Source organism: Podospora pseudocomata, chromosome 7 (genome assembly GCF_035222375.1).
Source record: "Podospora pseudocomata strain CBS 415.72m chromosome 7, whole genome shotgun sequence".
In the NCBI taxonomy this organism is placed as follows: Eukaryota; Fungi; Ascomycota; class Sordariomycetes; order Sordariales; family Podosporaceae; genus Podospora; species Podospora pseudocomata.
The window spans coordinates 1,971,272-1,989,288 of NC_085891.1; the positions used below are offsets into that span (position 1 = coordinate 1,971,272).

An 18,017-nucleotide genomic window follows, 5' to 3' on the forward strand; every position below is an offset into this window, starting at 1 on the left:
AAGACTCAGCAGCGTTTACAAACGCCATCTCCAATCAAAGCTCGGATCGAGTTGGGATGATATGTTTCGGGGTATGTTTTACCATACCAAATCCCAAAATTTAGCAATGAGACTTGTTAAACAACCAGCCATTTCCCCCCAAGGCACACACTGCATAACACAAAAAACCTTCACAGATCGAGCACAAAGACTTCACAAATATCCAAGGACATAAAACCTTCACAAATGGGAGAACAAAGTCTTTACAAATAGAGCATTAACTCGCTCATAATTAGGTACCAGACTACCACTTTCTAGTTGTTTGTACAATATATCCTCAATCCCTATGCCCATCCCACATATTTTCCGCTTGCCTCCCTCCTTCCCCAGTGGTATCATTATGTATATTCTGTATGCAACCTTTTGTGTGCCTTATCAACGTTCCAAGTGCACACCTCTTTCCCCCCTTAAAACCCCCCTCCAACCAGACCATCCTGTCCATCCAGACCGGCTTTTGATGCTGAAAAATGTATTCAATCCATGATATAACCATGAATGTACGCCATGACCATGCAATGCTATGCTTTTTGCCATGCTTGTGATGACCCAACTCCCCAAATATTCCCTCCTTTTTGGTATCCTCCTCTCCAAAATCCTTCTTCTCACTTCTCCAAATCAGATTCCGCGCTGAAAAATCATCAAACCGCTTCCTCCGGATGCTGTTGCCACTGTGATGATGTAGCAAACATATCCATGAATCCTATCCTCCTCTCTCTATGTGAGATAACGGCCATATGTGGGAAAATGCCAACTGAACGTCAAAATACTGGGAGATCTCTCCCTTTCACCATGATTTGGTGGGGTGATCTATGCCTCTCAGGATTGTATGACCCGAGGGCGACGGCTCCTCAAGCCATATAAGTGATCCGGTTCCGTCGACATAGGAGCAACAGGCGAGGCCTGTCCTGGGGGAGTAGACGGCTCCCTACGAGACCGCGGAAGCAGAGAAGGTCTCAGGGGCTCAAGTATCGACCCATCCTCCGAGGAGGGAGTCTTCTCGGCCGGCACCTTAAGCTTAATCATCGTCTTCTTCTTTATTGGCTCGGCCTCTGGCTCTTCTGCTGGCTTCACCTCCGCAGAGGGAGTCTTCTTGACCGGCGACTTGAGCTTGATGATCGTTTTCTTCTTGACGGGCCCGATTTTTACCTCTTCCTCGGAAGGGGTCATGCTTAGCTGCCGAAGTATAATCTTTGACGATGGCTTCTTATCTTCCTCCGGAGAGGGTGTCTTGCTAGACCGCCGAATTATAATCTTCGGTGAACGCCGTGGTTTCTCAGGAATGGCCTCCAAAGTCTGCTTGATACGCGGCAGGGTGGAACGGAAGCTGGATTCCATGACCGACACATCTTTGCCGGCATCCTCTACCCCTGTGTTGACCTTTGATGGGCCCCTTTCGCCACGTTGTATCCCTTGGTCGATGGAGAAAACGCCTGTCATACCGGCAAGAACACCTCTCTTCGACGACTGTGAGGCGTGAACATCAGCCAGATGGGCTTCCGCGGCGGGTGTTCTCTGGGATCTCTTGAAGGGTCTCTCTTCGTTGACAATCTCGCTGACGCGCTTGTTCGTCTTCGTCTCACCTTCAAATTGCGCCTTCTAGGCGGATTCGTCAGCGTTTGGCGGGTTAGCGTTGGTATCGCCGCGGGAGGAGCTCGGTTTGGGGCCCTTGCGGATGTTTTGGTGAGTCCATCCACGAATCTGTGTTGGACCACTTCTAGGGGGAGCTTCTACAGCAGAATAGTCCTTGATAGCCTCACGATAGTCGAACTGTACAGTACGCAGCTCTTGCCCGTTGGCCGAGTAGGTCATACGATGAGGTGGCGTCGGCGCAGGTTCTAGCTTGCGGTATTTAGACGACGCTGCTGAACCGGCAGCGGAAGCAGGGGGAGGGGCCGAGGCAGAGGAGCTTCCAGGTCGAGAGTGAGATGACTGCATGGGAGGTTGAGTAGCCGCGGGAAGAATAGGGGCATGAATACCCGGCGCCGGAGCTGGTGCAATCGGTGTATGATAGGGTGGCGAGACTGGATATGCAGTCGAGGGGCTAGGAGGGCGAGGTGCGAGCTGCTGCGTGCCAGGCGGGCCAGCCATGGGTGGTGCCTGGAGAGGTCCAGGACCAGGAGCGGGCATCAGAGGCTGTAGATGGTGCTGAGGCTCCGGTACGGAATAGCCGTTATGAAAAGGACGACTAGGCCCGACTGGGTAAAAGGCGCCGCTGTTCGTCATCACCATGCTACCGTGTTGAGGAACTGGACTATGCTGCTCAGGAGGGGGCGGGCTGTCGTTCAATAGGCTGCGCATAGGACGTAAGGCTGGTAAGCCTACACCTTGCCCTTGGGGTGCAAACGGTGTCCTACCGCCAGAAAGTTGGCTAGCCGGGTAGTCTTGTGGCGGGGCAGGTGGTGGAGGGTATACCGGCGACTGGGGATTCAGTGCCGTACGGAGAAAATCTCCTCTGGCCGGCTCACTGGCATAGTGACCGGGCATACTCAGCCCATGGTAGCCCTCAGACATCGGTGGACCATGGTACTCCTCGGGCGGCGGAGGATACTCACTGGGCTGGTAGTCAACGTGCGAACCATACTGGCGATGGTCGCGTGCCAGACCATCGACCTGCATCGGATTGTAAATCCGAGGGTCGATGTGGGCCGTTGCCTCATGTTCTCGGATCGCAATGTGTGCGAGAACATCCAGGCCAGTGGTATCCTCCGGGACTGAGGAATTGTCGAACCCGAGCGCGTCCCGCACCGCATCGTACGGTTTGGAAGCGGCGCTCTTCACCGTCCGAGCAGCTTCTTCCTCACGCTCGCGCGCGAGGTCTCGCGCCTCGTCGTCCTCCAGAACCGCCGCAGCACAGAGCATGTCATCGGCGAATTGGCCAAAGCCAGCCGCCTGCTCCAGCGTGGGCTCGGGCTCGGGCTTGGGCGCGGGAGTGGGTGGCGCCGGCGAGGGCTGGTACACCGTGTTGGGGTCCATGCCCCTCGCCGCCAGCTCCTCTCGCCGCAACCCTTCAATCTCCTCCGCTGACGGAGTGATCTCCTCCTCCTCAACTCCTTCTTGCTCACAAATATGACTGAGCAAGGCCGAGAACTTTTTCTTCCCTTCCAGCTTTGCCTCGAGCTTGCTGAAGGCTCGGTCGGCTTTCGCAGCTGGGATGGTCCGAGACGCGTGGATAAGCTCCCCATTTGGGGGAACCAGCACGACCGGTTTCCATGGGTCGACGACAGGTTTGGGCGACTCTTGGAGATTGGTGGAGGAGGGCAAAAAGATGCCGTACTTTGGGTGAAGATTGTGTTTCTTCACCTCGGCTTCAGGAAGCTCGCCAGCAGCCTCAGTGGAATCCCAAATTCCCACACGACGGTCGATGAACATGTAGTTGGAGTTGGGCTTCTGCCAATATTTGCCGCGACGAGCTTTGGTGGCGCCCTTCTCAGCAGAGTTGGTCGAATCGCGGAAACCAATATCGAGATCGTCCCACTCAAAAAGGTTTGGTACCATGATGCGGTTATTGGGGTTCTCAGCCTTGTTATTGCGGCGTACAATGAGGCGAACGCCGTACTCATCCGGGTCGAGAGCTCCGCGCGGAAGGGGCAGTTCGGGTCCGTCGGCGGGGTTGGGCTCGGCGGAAGTTCGGCGCTGCCCGCGCACCTCAGCAATGTCTCCGGCAGGTTCGGGCAGCGGCGTGGCAGCATTAGAGGCGGAATCTGGTGGGGTGGCGACAGTATCTTCGAGCGCTTCAGCTGCACCCAAAAGGCCAGCCGTGTGGCGTGGCAACTGACGCATGGCATCCTCGTCCTTGGCGGTTTGAAGGAGCTTCGAAGCTGGCTGACCGTCTGGTTGGCCATCGGCTTTTCTTTTCAAAGACTCCAGGGGCATGGTGGGCGGCTTGACCATAATATCTCTAAGCTTAGTACCAGGGAAGGGAACTTCAACACCATCGCGTTCCTCATGAAAGACTCCTTGGGCATCTCTCTCGGCCATTGTGATGGACTTGTAGGTGTAGCTCTCGTCACGTGGCGGAGGATACTAGTCATGGTTAGAAAAATATGAACAGAGGTGAGCGCAAAGGAAACATACATCGACGGGAAGTTTGAGGTTGTATTGGTGTTCGAGACGGTCGAGCTGTTGAAGAAGCTCACCGAGACGCTCCTCCTGCATCTCTTCCACCTGGTGCTAAACATATCTGTCAGTGAATGTTGTGTGTATGGAAGTAAAGATGAAAACTTACGGCATATGAAGCTCTGGCTGCTTCGACCTCGCCTTCATAAACACGCTGGGCCATCTGACGGCTCATCTCGAGAATTCGATCATTCTGGCTGAGCGTGTCTTCGTATCGCTGCTTCAGGAACTTTTGAGCGACGTCGAATTCGGGTACTCTCTCAACGACACCAGGGTCCTCAAGAAGCTGATTGATCGACCTGTCGGCGATCTCTTGGGCTGCTGGCTTGATTAACTTGGAGAGCACGCCCCAGGCCTGCTTCAGCTCCTGCGCTCTCTCGTGGGCAGCTTGTACTTTGCTGTCCTCATAAAGTTTCTGACGACGACCGCGACCGGCGGGAGCTTTCGGTTGTGATGACTTGCCACCACGACCTCTGCCTCCGCGGGAGCCGCCACGACCGCGACCTCCACGAGCTCGGGTACTGGTTGGGGCGGCGCGGGTGGAAGTCGAAGGTTGCTGTGGGATGATATCAGACATGGTGTCTTCAGCCTCTAGGGCATCGGCAACAGAGGAGAAGCTCTGCTGCAAGTTCATGTTGTTGACGGATTTGGATGGCATCTCATGAATGACGAGTTTCCGTTGTATGGGAGTCGAGGTAAAAGAAGTAGGTGTGGGAAAAGAGAGAGTTGGGTGAGAATTTGTAATGGGCGATGCCAGGTGTGAGCGGTGCTGCTCAATGTCCATTGCTCTCCATTCGGCAACTGTAAACAATAGCAGGTGAATACCTGAGCTCTGACCACCGGTGCTGGATGAATATGGGAGGATGAGTCGTATATAAATGAACAATAGCAAAGGTCGTCAATCGGCGGTGCAAGTCGGTCGATGACAGACCAAAGCTTGCTCCGTGTAGATGTAAAAACCGGGAGGCCGGGGAAAAGCCAAGCAGCCGTGATGCAAAAGACGAAAAAAAACTGTCGATGTCGAAAGATCAAAGACTTCTCCAGATGATGATTCCCTCGATCCAAGTATAAGAGGGCAGGACGAAGGTTATCCAGTGTGTCACCAGATGTAGGCAGTTTGGTTGGTTTGTGGCTTTTGGTCAAGCAGCTGTGGCGGGTGTGAGTGAAGAAAGGGTTGGCAGAGTCGCTCTCTTGGTGCAAACTGCTTGCAGCAGCGGCTCAGGGTAGGGTACCAGCGAGGGTCAAGTAATGACAGCGGCGCAGTGGCGACACACCAGGTAAGAAAAGGGGAAAATATAATCAGAAGAAAGCTGAGAGACAAGGGATTCTGATGCAATTGCTGCTGGTCGTCTGGAACCAGCGACGCGGCCGTGAAGTCGTGGCTGGTGTTGTCCTTCACCTGTAAAGGATGGGAATAATAGACAGTGGACCACGAAGCAGGCCTGTGCTGAGCGTGCTGCATTTCCAGAGCACACTGAGCCCGCACTGTGTCCGCTGGAGGCCAAGCCAAATGGGAGTCCAGCCTTGGGTTGCTCCACCGAGGCTTAACCGACGAAACAGCCAATCACAGCGCCGCATTGACTTCCCAATCAGGAACTAGTCGCAACCGTTCACAACAGCTTACAAAATTTGGTCGTATGTCTTTGCAAACTCTCTCGATGCTAGGGGCTACAAGTGTGTAGTGAATATTCAGAGGAGTATCTGGTAGCTTCTAGCTCCGATAAGATCTGGGGACTGTCTCGTCATCAGCCCCCGGCATCGTGGCGCGGACGGGAGGAGGACTTCGACTGCAAAAATCAAATTCTGCAACGGGCCACGTTGGTGTCAGTGCTCTGACAGCTGCAACAGCCTCGCTCGAAGATGTTTATGCGTTTCTACAGTGTGAATGTGCCATATGCTATAATGCCATTGGTTCAGGCACCTAGGCGGTGAAATATTGCCTAGAAACACAGTTGTACCGCATTGAACTGGCAGCCCGCCCTGATCCCGAGATTGAATGAGCTGTCAATGACATTGCGGCCCAGCAGCCTGTCTGGCGTCTGCACATCACCTGGTCTGCATCGGCTCCTCTGACGCACATATCAGTCTCGGACCTCGCTTTCCTGTGAGTTCCCCGACGTCCGGGTGCCCGGTGAGTATTGGCTGCTTGCTGAATTTGAAATGACCAAATCCCCATTGCCGGGTTCGCCGTTGAAGAGCGCGGGCCAGTGGATCCGGCTGCTTCAAGGGCGCTCCCGTCACTCACGAGAAAGGCGACCACTCACAGATACATATGGATCTTCATATAGATTTCAATCTGATTTATTAAGCATATCTCTCGGCCATTGATTAAACTCACGATCTACTTCGTACCTATGTCTTCCATATCTCAAGTCCTGTTGCCAGCATTTCCTCAAACCAGGGCCGGCAAAATGGACAAAGGGGTTCTGCGGAGCCCCAAAACGGGCAAACCCACTTTTCAAGCAGCTTCCGGGGCCGGCTTGGCGCTAAGCGTCCAGTGTAACCCCACTGCCGCGCGCCTATGCGGCTGGAACCATGCCGCTTGCCTGCCGGGACCCAGCCTTTTTTTTCTGCCGTCCATCATCTCCTCCGTCTCCCGGCAGATCGCCGAGTCGCCCCGTTACGTCCGTCCACCTCCGGCCCGATATCGACTACGACAGCTTCTGAATCCCATCGAACGACTTTTTATATCCCAAGAAACTGAATCTCAGTTCACAATGGCTAAGAAACGCGGCCGCCTCCAAGAGGCCCTCAAATCAGCCATCTCCCAGCAAAAACAAAAACCATCTCAACCTCAAGGTCCCCCCTCCAAGAAACAGAAAACCTCCCAAAATCGCCCCCAACAACAACAACAATCCAATAAACCCAAGAAAAAACACCATCAACCCTCCCAATCCGCCCCCATCATCCCCTTTACCCCAACCGACACCATCCTCCTCCTAGGCGAAGCCGACCTCTCCTTCTCCGCCTCCCTATCCTCCCACCACAAATGCACCGCCCTAACCTCCACCGTCTTCGAACCCTCCCTCCCCGCCCTCCAAGAAAAATACCCCCACGTCGACAAAAACATCTTCCTCCTCCTAACCCCCCCAAACGCCCACCCAAACTCCCCACCAAACAACAACAAACTCCTCTACAACATCGACGCCACCAAACTCTCCCTCAAATCCCAATCCTTCTCCCGCATAATCTTCAACTTTCCCCACATCGGCGGCAAGTCAAAAGATGTCAACCGACAAGTGAGAGCGAATCAGGAGATGCTGGTTGGTTTTTTCCGCCGGGCTCTACTTCATTTGGCGCCAAGGGGAAAGATTATCGTCACGTTGTTTGAGGGGGAGCCGTATACCTTGTGGAATATCCGTGACCTGGCGCGACATGCCGGGTTGGAGGTGGAGAGGAGTTTCAGGTTTCAGGCGGGGGCGTACCCGGGTTATGCGCATGCTAGGACGTTGGGGGTGGTGAGGAACAAGAAGACGGGGGAGGTGAGCGAGAGGGCTTGGAAGGGGGAGAGGAGGGAGAGCAGGAGTTTTGTTTTTGTGAGGAAGGGGGAGGGGGAGAAAGCTGGACCAGGGCAGGGGAAGAATAGGAAGCAGGAGGGGGAGAAGCCTGGACAAGGGCAGGGGAAGAAAAGGAAGCAGGAGGAGGAGGAGAGTGAGGAAGAGGAGGAAGAGGAGGAAGAGGAGGAGTTTGAGGGGTGGGGGGAAAGCGGTGAGGAGGAGGATGAAGGGTCTTCCGGTGATGAAGTCGATGGTGATGAAAAAGAAGATGGAGATGAAGCCAGTGATGATGAGACAGCACCAAAAAAAACCCAGGGTTAAGGTCGACACGGTGGTTGTTTCACTGATCTTGAAAATCTCAAGATGGAAGGGAGAACATCTTTATTGACACTACAGAAACCATGTCGTCACTACAATCCTCCTCGCTCACCACTGCCCCGTTGCGAAGTCTCCCACCCCACCATCCCAAAACCGCCCTCGAGTTGAGACCTAGCAGTAATCACTGTGATCAGCACCACCATTGATGCACCCGCTAGTCCGGCAAAAGGCCTGGAAAATGATGTTTCCATCACTCTTGCAAAAGAACAAGGAGTTATTGACATGGGCAGAATCAGTCGGCTGGCCAGAGCCCTGGAGAGCCTCGATGATTTGGTCATAGTAGTTGCCTACACGAAGGCGATATGTTAGCTGTCTCATCAGGTAATGAAGAAGCTAGGTTATGGTCACTGACCCTTGTTGAGCAGTCCGCGTCCGCAGTACATCAGGCTACCCTTGCAGTTTTTGGCAAGAGCGGCCGGGGCCATGGTGAGGGCGATAAGGGAGACGGCGGTGGTGAATTTGACCATTTTGACAGTGGTTGAAGCGGTATAAAGCGGTAGTGTTTGGTATATAGCCTAAGAAGATGTGATGGTTGAGGTTGGATTGATGATGAGAATACTGGAAGTTTGCGGGGCGTTTTCACACGCTATTTATTCTCACCTCGAAGGATTTCGTCGCTGCGGCATTCAAAATCTGAGTTTACACTCTTGATCATATGTCGACTCAGATTCAAGTCATGTTGATTGGTGTTGGTGAGCTCCGCGGACCTGAGTTGAAAGTGTCAGCATTTGCAAGGGGATGAGGCTATTCCCGAGGTCGGTACTACCATCGCCTCACAGAGCTGGCGGGTAATTGAAAATCTAAGCATCAGAACATGAAATGAAGCGCAGCATATCAAATCACCCGGAGCCCAGGGCCAATATAACAAGAGGCTGAGCAATGAACTCGACTTCAATCTGGCTTCGAACACACATGAGGCAACAAACTTTCGAGGACCGAACACATGAGTAAATCTCATTTCCCACCTTTTTCAGAGTCCTTATTCGCTTTATTTATCTGAAAATTATGCGCCCTGCTGTGACGGTGAAGGAGATGAAGGAAATCCATGGACCATCAGAAATGAGCTTTCACTTCGACCTCTCAAGTCCGTCAGGCCACTACTCTTCTTCCGTTTGTCTATTGTTACCAGGGAAAACCTCGAGTTTGCCACTCTTTTGATCGAGTCTTTCGGGTCGATATCTTTTTTGTACAATACCCAGAGGACGGACAACTCATAAATCAAGAGCAGACTTTCATCTCATTGCACATTGAGCTCTACTGTCCTCGGTTCGCTCTTTCCAAGACAAGTCAACTCGGCCTCCTGTCACATGCTTTATGCCGTGCACAGTTTTTCAAAAAGACGTCATCTCATTTAGAATTAAAGTATGTGAAACGACAGCATACCACGTTACATAACCTTTGCCATCCAGAGGCTAGCTAACATCGGCCAGCGCGATGTTTACATCTGCACAAACCATCCACACACACGCCCCCATTCATCACAGCCTGCCTCAAAAGTGCACTTTTCAAGCGAGCCGAAACAGCTCAGCCATGATCTAGGTATCAAGTACAAGTTGATACCTCCGCCTCAAAAGTCTTCAAGTCCAAGTTTGTACCTGGTCATGCAGCCTCCAGACTAGCTCACATGCAAGCACCCGTTTGCTCCCTGCACCTCCTTCCACGTCCGGCTCACCGGCTTCAAAATCCCCCGTTCTTGCGACAGGATTTGCTCAACTTCCTGTGTGTCCCCGGCTCCCATCCCCGTCTTGGCTTTGTCAAGTTTTTCTCCCTAGAGGCAAGCCACATCAAAATTCCAGCAACCAGGAAACTCTCACCCGCACTTTCCACACCATCACGTATATGAAATACGTCTCGCGATATATTTTGTCCAATCTTACTACTTCCCCAAACCAACTGGGTTTCTTCAAGAGTGGGGGTCAGGTTCGTCTGTCTCTTCAAGCTCGGTGCACAACCTTAGGTAGTTTCTCCTTTCTTCTTCTTTCCCCATAACCAAAGAACCAGAGTTTGCATGCCTTCGGAATAACCTCCCTACTTACACTCAAACTTTCTGCAGCAACCGATCTCGCCCCAGGCAAGAAAAGAAAAAGAAGAAAAAAACTATCATATCGTACGATGAGCCTCCCGCCTCTACATCTCATGAAAACACACACTCCCAACGCCGCCCGTCCCCCTTCGTATCTGTTGCTTGCCTCTTGCCTCTTGCCTAGTCAGAAGATAGATCACATCTCTGAACTCATAAATAACAACTCTCACCCCACCCCCCTGTGTCATATCATGTTTCCTTCCTTCAGGCCTCGGCCGAGCCCCCGAAAAATAGGACATGCCTTACCTATCATTCAGCTTGGATGTTGAACCGGAGAAGCTCAAACCGAGGTTCCCTAGGTAAGCCCCCATCTAAGCCCCCCACACAGAGAACGGTTAGGAGCAGGATGCATATGCAATCCCGGAAGATAGAGTACGCAAAATATGCAAAGGCTTTTCATCCTTATCCAGTGCTTTCATCAACTTCTCCTCGACCCTTCCAGGCACACACACACACGCCACACTGGAAGTGTTTTTCGGACCGAGAGAGGGGCCGAGATGCTATACTACCCTCCTATAAATATGGGCGATTCTACTTTGCTTCTTTGATAATGTTATTCTAGGCATGTGAGTTGGTAGGTTGGTAGGCAGGGAGGGTTACGATCGATCGACATACATCTTGAGGATCCACGAGCCTTCAAAACCGGGGGAAGGTGATAGCCGGGGAGAGACATGAATGTCATCTGGGAAAGTTGAGAAAAGAAGCCACCATGATGATCACCCCCAACTGGGTAACCCGAAAGGAAAAGAAAGGATGGTTCTACATACAGGCAAACCCCTCAGCCCCCTTCAAACGTTGAATCACACCCCCCCTTTTCAGACCAATCCCCGTCCCTTACCCACCTCTTTGTCAAGCCTCAAGTTAATTACACCAGTGGTGAAACACCACCACAAAGGAATCCCACATCATCAACACTACCACCATCTTTGACCCCCTTCCACCACCACCCTCACCCCTTACCTCGTATAACCTCTCTCTCTCAAAGAAACCGTAAACAAGAACGACAGGCTGTCAATAACACCGAAACCCTCCCCTACCAAGCAACTACCCAAGCAGTCAGCCCTTTCAAGGCTATCCAAAGATTATCCCAGCTGAAAGCCCACCCAAAAGTAAACAAAGAAACCTCCCCCCCCCCCTTCCCCTCCCCCAAAATATCACACGTCACATTACGGCCCCCCCCCCTCCTCCCCCCATTTTGCCCGCATTCCACACATCTTCCCAGCTTTGTACAACCAGTCTCAATACCTGTTGAAATTTCCCAAAGACCATCCATGCATGACCAAGCCAAAACCGCCGTGGGCAAAATAACCACTAGCTCTGTAAATAAAACCAAGACAAGATAGCATCATCCTGAACCACGCATGAAAAGATACCTAGGCAATCAAAACTCCTCTAAAGATAGCTTGTAGGTTTTCAGGATAGTTTGTAATTCTTTAAAAGAGAATCTGTATGTCTTTAAAAGAGATATTTAACTCTCCATCATTACGCCTTTTCTGCCTGACAGAACCGGTTATTCTTGTCCATGGCATGCCAGCAGGTCAATGAGTTCTGCCTGGCCTTCCGCACCAAGCATAACCACAAGATGTCAACAGTAGATAGCCACCAACACTCTTTAGACTCCCACTCTCAACAGAACTCTTTATTCAACTAACTATCACTACCCTTATTAACCCCCTCCCCCCCTCTCCCCTCCCCTAAACTATCCCATTGCACAAAGCCAAAAACAAACAAACACACAAATCGACACACTTGTGAGAAAATGTCCCTTATCCACCCCATAGCAAGAAGAAGAGGAAAAAGAAGAAGAAGAAGGAGAAGAAGAAGAAGAAGGAGAAGAAGAAGAAGAAGGAGAAGAAGAAGGAGAAGAAGAAGAAGAAGGAGAAGAAGAAGAAGAAGGAGAAGAAGAAGAAGAAAACAAGATTTCATAACAGCCATAAACAATTCCCCCCCAATGCAAAAGGTCCCAACACTAACCCCCATCCCCCATGTCAAGAGCCCCTTTGAACAGACGGGAATTTATTACCGAGAAAGAAAAAAGTGCAACAGACCAGCATCAGAATACCCAAGTAAAGAAACAAACTCATGCAAAAAGATCGATCCCCTCTATCCAATCCACCCGACTGCTCACCCGGAGCAAGCGATGTTACTTTGCGCCTTAACCGCAAAAAACTGATAGAAGCAAAGGACAAAATTCGCTCTTGCTGAACCCCCCAAGAAAGCTGCAAACCCAAACTGTGCTCCTGAATGTAAAAAAGAAAATGGCAGTCATCAATCTGTAGCGCCACGCTCAAGAAGAGAAAACCCGAATCAATCCAACCAACCCACTTCACCCATCTCCTGTGCTGTTGTCCACATCAGTCTCCGTTTTGCCTGTCAAGATACCCAAAAGCAGCCAACCACCCATTTGTGCAAAGTTGTTGTTATTGTTACTGTGCATCCCCTAACCCCCACCTATCGTCCCATGGCTACTGTGACCCGTCTCTGGGAAACCTCCCCGTCGGCGATAGGTAACTGTTATTACGATATAGAGTGTGAGAACCCGGCAGCGTCTCATATCCCGACGTCAAATAGGATTGGGGCTGCAAAGACGGGGCTTGCTCATGAGTCGGATAACCGTGCGATGTATGTGCCGGTTGCGCTTGCGTGTATGTATACATCCCCGATGCCGTCGTCTGAGCCGCCGGATTGTGTTGCCACTGAGTCGGATACAGCGTCGCCGGTCCGGTCGATCCTCCAAAATCGGCAGCAGATCCGTACATGGCTCGGCGGCTGTTGTCAACCTCTTGCATTGGACTGGCCAGATGAGGTGGCCCGCCAACCGTCAGGGAAACTCCTTCCACATAGTTTTGCTGTGTTGGTGCCAAATCGGTATGCACGATTGCGGGACCGGGATGAGCATCGCGCATCGCCATGTCGCTTCCGTAGCTCTGGACAGACATGGTTCGGGCGATAGGGTCCGGGGCATCACCGGTATCCTCCTCACGCTTGACCCGCTCGTATTCGGCCTCATGCCCATAATCGTCGTCGTCCTCGGGCTCGTGGTTGTCCGCCGTCACGAAGATTTGGGTGGTGGGGTCTGCAGGACAAGTTAATCATCAGAAACTCAGTGCCTCAGTTTGCTCAGCACTCACCTATCTCACCCCTCTTGAGCTTCTCCTCCGCCTTTGCTACCTTAAACGCCTCCTTGAGCCACAGTTTCTTCTTCATGTTCTCCCCCGAGGCATTGAAGAAAGAGGCGGCAGCATCCATAGCAGCCTCCTCCAGCTTGGCCACAGTCAGATGTTGCGACCGAATGTCCTCGTGTTGCTTATGATTCGGCTCAGTAAGCATGCGGAGGATATGGGTCAGCAGGTGCACACGCTCTAATCAAAATATTAGCAACCTGGCGTTCTTTCAGATTCAGATACCCAAGAGTATGATGGTACACAGACCTTCTTTCTTGATGTGATCCGGTTCCTTGTGCCTCAGAAGCACTCTGTTAGGACCATAGTCATTTGGCCACCACCTTGGTGCCGCCTCTTGACCCTTTGTATAAGGATGGTTCGTCTGCTTTTTGGGCTCCATGAGCTTCACAAAGGCCTTGGCGATGCACCGGCAGAGGATCTGGTGACAGAGCCGAAAACGACGTTCATAAAAGGCCCGCACAACATCCGAATCTCCAATCATGATGGTGGTCTTCCTCGACCCGGCAGTGACGGTAGCCACCTCCTCCTCCTCCAACGACCGTGGTGCTCTGGCCCGTCGTGGGCGTTTCCTGCGTTGGGAGGCAGCGCCATGATCAAACTCGTCATGATCATATCCTTTGTCGTGACGACCGTATGGGCCTACAGCATGCGCATAATAGAGATCATTACCAGAATAATCTCCCTGAAGAGGGCCAGTCTCTCCTGCAATCGTGTTAGCATACATCGGAATGAAAGATGACAGGGATGAGGCTCCGTACTTGATGCGTGTGGGGGTATTCCTTGCTGATACTGCAGGAAGATGTTCATGTGGAACATCCTGCTAGCATCTACCGCATCGACATTCTCTGGACCGGAAAAAAAAGCGTGCTCGCCATTCTCGAGGGTAACTGCAAGAAAGAAGTTCTTGTGGTTGATGTGGCAGACTTCTCGCAACGCTCTGCCAACTGTCTGCAACACTGTTAGTTCCTGTTTTCAGGAAGAGAGGAGATGAGATTCAGTTCTAGACACGTACTGCAGGAGGCACTGTCCTGACAGAATCTGGTGCCAGGTAACGGCCATCCCCTGGAGCCGGCATTAGACCGGCTCTTTCTGGTTGCCATGCTTGCCTTGGATGAGCAGGTCGGGGATAGACATGGCTGTGAGTATTAACCATGATTGCGGTGAGTCGACTTGAGCTCAAAGTTGTGATGGTGCTAGGTGAGGTTGGAGGTGTTACAGTGCTGGAATCAGATGGGTCTGGGGGGCTTCACGCTGATATATCCGTTGGCACCCAATCACTTGTGCCCCCAGGGTGGGTGGTCAGACAGCCTTTGTTGGATGGTTGTGATAGCGACAGAGCCTGAAGGTGAAGGAACCCTTGCTAGTGTTTAGCAGAGAGAGGAAGCTTGTCAAGACGCCGTCAACTTATTGCAGGCGAGCAGACGTTGGTCAACGGTGCCAAAGGTTAGGGAAGCCACGGGTATTCCTGATGATCGGATGGAACGGAAGGCAACGTGCTGGTGGCCGAGATGGAGACGGGAGGGGGACCAAACAGCCAGAGTCCCTGGGTAGTCCAATGACAGCTCTGATGGGGACAGTAATGGCTGGGCCACAAAGAAGGTCGATGGCTGCTTGTCAGGGAGCAATTTCAGTGCTGTTTGCGATATTGATGCTTGAGGTGGAGACACTGGGGTGCTGGTCTCAAACAGAAGTGTGAGATTGGGGCTGCGAACTCCTGGGTGGGAGATGGACCACGGTCAGTCTTTGTTGTCTGCAAGTCGCATGAGACACTCTGGTGGTCAGGACTCACCAGTCAACGGCGGTTCTCTTCCGTCTAATATCCACCAGTGGCTGGACCCTCAACGTAGCTGATGTGGGTGCAGGATGCTGATGTCAATGTGGAGGTGAGAAGGTGCGTGCATGTGGGTGTGTGGGTAAAAACAAAAGTGTATATAGTGTGTAGAAATACGTATGTATGCGGGTAAGGAGGGCGCCCCCTGCCTTTCAAGAAGCTGGTCCTGAATCCAGCCTGGATCCTTGGGCGCAAGGAACCTCGAAAAAGCAGCGGCTAACGACAAGCAGAACACGAAAAGGTGGCGGGGGCAGGCCGGCCTAGACGGAACAGACAGTGGTTTGAAAAATTCCCAACACGGTGGTTCCTGAAGACGATAGTCCTGACGATCGTGGGGGAGAGCGCAAGAAATGGCAGATCGAGTACATGCAGAAATGTATGCAATAAGCAGCTGTCACTCTGCTGCCGAGCTGGTGATCACCACGAGCAGGGCCGAGCCTAGAGGCTTGGTGTTGGAGGTGACTGGCTCCGCTCTTGTTGAAGAGCGTGTGGGTGGTGAGTGCTAGTGTGTGAATGGTGAGAGAGTTCCGGTGGTGTCAGAGGAACAGTCAGTATGTCGAGTTGGGCTTGTCGTGGGTTCATGCAGGTGTCGAAACAATGCTAGACCAGAGAGAGAGTGCTTCCGAAAAAGGAGGCAGGAGACGGGGGAGGAAAATATAGAAGGGATCGACCACTTGTCACACAGAAAAAACAGTTAACAGCTACAAATTTCTGGGCATTTGATTTGAGGCTTCAAATCGGTAGGCTGTCGGGGTTGAGACCACAGACGTCAGCACAGAGGGAGGGCGAGAGTACGACAGCGGACAAACGAGTGGGTGATTGTTCGACTCGATAGCCAGTTTGAACTTGGCAGCCCAACTGCAGGGTGGCCAGGCACTGCAGGACGGACTGTAGCGGCAGCGGGCTTTGCTCTCAAGGCGACTCGATTGGGACCTTGGGAGTGTCGGGTCGCACTGTAGTTGCATGTATATCGGGAGCGTGCAGCGGGGTCTGGGAGAGACGACGACGGTGGTGGTGGTGGTGGTGAGGGGGTGTGCCAAACGCCGACGATTCAGCCATGGCCTCAGCCGGCATGGGTCCATGTTGCAAGACAGCCCCCCAGCCCATGTTCGACTTTACTCTTGCTGTCCACCAGGCGGCAACACCGTTGTTACGATGCGATAAGTGCCACGGGAGCTTGACCTTTCTGTGATCTGTGGCACCTAAGTAAACATGTACTGATTAAGGGCCTGATACATTACATATACCTCATGTCCTACCTTCTTAACATGATGGCAGAGGCCGTGGTGATATCGCAATGTATGCTGCCCCTGGCAGTCCTAAATCTCGCAGAGCAACCAACACGAGGGGACGGCCGACTGTCGGCACAGTTGTACGAGTACTGTATTCGTACTGTTAGGTGCTGGCCTGGTGAGGAGAGAGGTGAGACAAAATGATGAGGCGTCAGCCGTCGAGCTGCTCCTGGATACCTGGTAAAGGTCCAAGCTCCTCAAGCTCCTCAAGCTTCCGCCAGGTTAGGTAGATCCCGTCCCTGTGGGGCCGGGGCGGGGGTTAGTTACGGGGGTCCACCGACTGCGGGAGTTCACGATTTCCTGGATCCCGGAAACAGCTTCCCAAAGAAGGCGCGACAGCTTCGGCGAGGTGGAGTCGTCGAGAGCACGAGCCAATTGTCTGATGAAAGTGTCAAAAGTTTATCATGACAGATGATGCCCTCTTCTATGCTGTGCTCTGCTCCTCAGGCAGATACCGAGATGCCCAAACGATTTGACGCGCATTGCCAAGGACACAGTCATCCTGCCAGTGGATATGGGGCGATGATCAATGCCTCGGTATGTTCCTTGTTGTGTGCAATCTAAGATCTCCATCTCCGCCAACAGATGCCCAATTCTGCTCTCCCTCACGAAGCAGGCTAGAGCATTAATCATCGCTTAGGTGACCTGCCCAACTGCTGCCATGCTGCGGCCAGAGATGCACGCAGTAAGCAGCAAGATGGATGGGGAAATCAAGGGATGCACTTGTCGCCGAATTCTGCTCTTTCTGCATTGTTGCGCTTCTAGCTTGTCAGGCTTTTGATGTGACGCTGCTGATTCGACTCGACCGGTCTCCGCCAACCGCTGTGTACCGTACCCGAGCATAGCCTAATGGTGCATTTTCAGGCCAAACACCTTCTATCGTCAGAAATCAATTGCCCAGTGACAACTGGGCAAAAATTAACATATAACCGCATCGATGCCAGAGCTGCAATTGCACCAGGAGAGTGCGTGCTGACCACACCACACTCAACCGTTGGGCAGCACCTACCTCTAACGCAATCGAGCAACTTTGGAAGGAACACCCAAGAGGGGAACAACCAGAGCACCTCACCCAAGACAGGAACAACAGGAGAAAGGCAGGAGCACCTCACTTCATGGAGAGAGAGAGAGAGGAAGCTACCCCCACTGCCTCGACTTCTATAACTGCCATCTATCTGCTGCCTTATCTTTTCCCGTCGTTACATTTCCTTATCAAAGGGGAATATTCCTGCTGGGTCAGACTTGCAACCAGTGCAACTGCCGGTTTTCTGATTACCTAATCATGGCCTCGACGAGTCTCCGGCTCTGGCCAACTTCACCACTTCTTCGTCTCCTCATATCTCACTTCTAACCTGCTGTCAGATGCGCGGTACCAGATTGCCGGAACGGCCCTTGCCCACCCGTCCGCCGTCTCTGGTCAACTTGACGAAAACCGCATTTGACAGCATTGGCCGACAATCTCTGCTGTTTCTTGCCAATTCTTGCGGGGTCGGCTTACCTCTTTGGAGGACATGGTGTTACAGTTGGTTCTCACCACGCCCAGCCGCCAGGATTCCTCGGTGGAAATGAAACCACGCTCTCGGGACCGGCATTCGG

General features: G+C 52.5%; 4 protein-coding genes across 4 annotated transcripts; 1 reads left to right on the forward strand and 3 right to left on the reverse strand.

Moving 5' to 3' along the window:
* Positions 1–243: 243 nt before the first annotated feature.
* Positions 244–5,616, reverse strand: QC762_707260 (uncharacterized protein). Its single transcript, XM_062893570.1, has 3 exons — positions 4,265–5,616; positions 4,114–4,209; positions 244–4,062 (listed from the first exon to the last, which is right to left on the reverse strand). Exons 1-3 carry the CDS (start codon positions 4,937–4,939, stop codon positions 1,636–1,638), a joined length of 3,198 nt encoding a protein of 1,065 aa, XP_062739396.1. The 5' UTR covers positions 4,940–5,616; the 3' UTR covers positions 244–1,635.
* A 950-nt stretch (positions 5,617–6,566) lies between these two features.
* On the forward strand, positions 6,567–7,973 carry QC762_707280 (uncharacterized protein; the record flags this gene model as incomplete). The annotated part of the gene is made up of 1 exon (XM_062893571.1): positions 6,567–7,973. One exon carries the CDS (start codon positions 6,567–6,569, stop codon positions 7,971–7,973), a length of 1,407 nt encoding a protein of 468 aa, XP_062739397.1.
* Positions 7,974–8,021: 48 nt separating this feature from the next.
* On the reverse strand, positions 8,022–9,293 carry QC762_707290 (uncharacterized protein). The gene is made up of 2 exons (XM_062893572.1): positions 8,383–9,293; positions 8,022–8,317 (listed from the first exon to the last, which is right to left on the reverse strand). The coding sequence occupies exons 1-2, from the start codon at positions 8,495–8,497 to the stop codon at positions 8,142–8,144; spliced, it is 291 nt and encodes a 96-aa protein (XP_062739398.1). The 5' UTR covers positions 8,498–9,293; the 3' UTR covers positions 8,022–8,141.
* A 2,455-nt stretch (positions 9,294–11,748) lies between these two features.
* Positions 11,749–16,519, reverse strand: QC762_707300 (uncharacterized protein). Its single transcript, XM_062893573.1, is given in 7 exon segments — positions 11,749–11,895; positions 11,995–13,189; positions 13,245–13,475; positions 13,545–14,000; positions 14,057–14,246; positions 14,311–14,955; positions 14,968–16,519. 5 exon segments carry the CDS (start codon positions 14,449–14,451, stop codon positions 12,579–12,581), a joined length of 1,629 nt encoding a protein of 542 aa, XP_062739399.1. The 5' UTR covers positions 14,452–14,955; positions 14,968–16,519; the 3' UTR covers positions 11,749–11,895; positions 11,995–12,578.
* Positions 16,520–18,017: the final 1,498 nt, after the last annotated feature.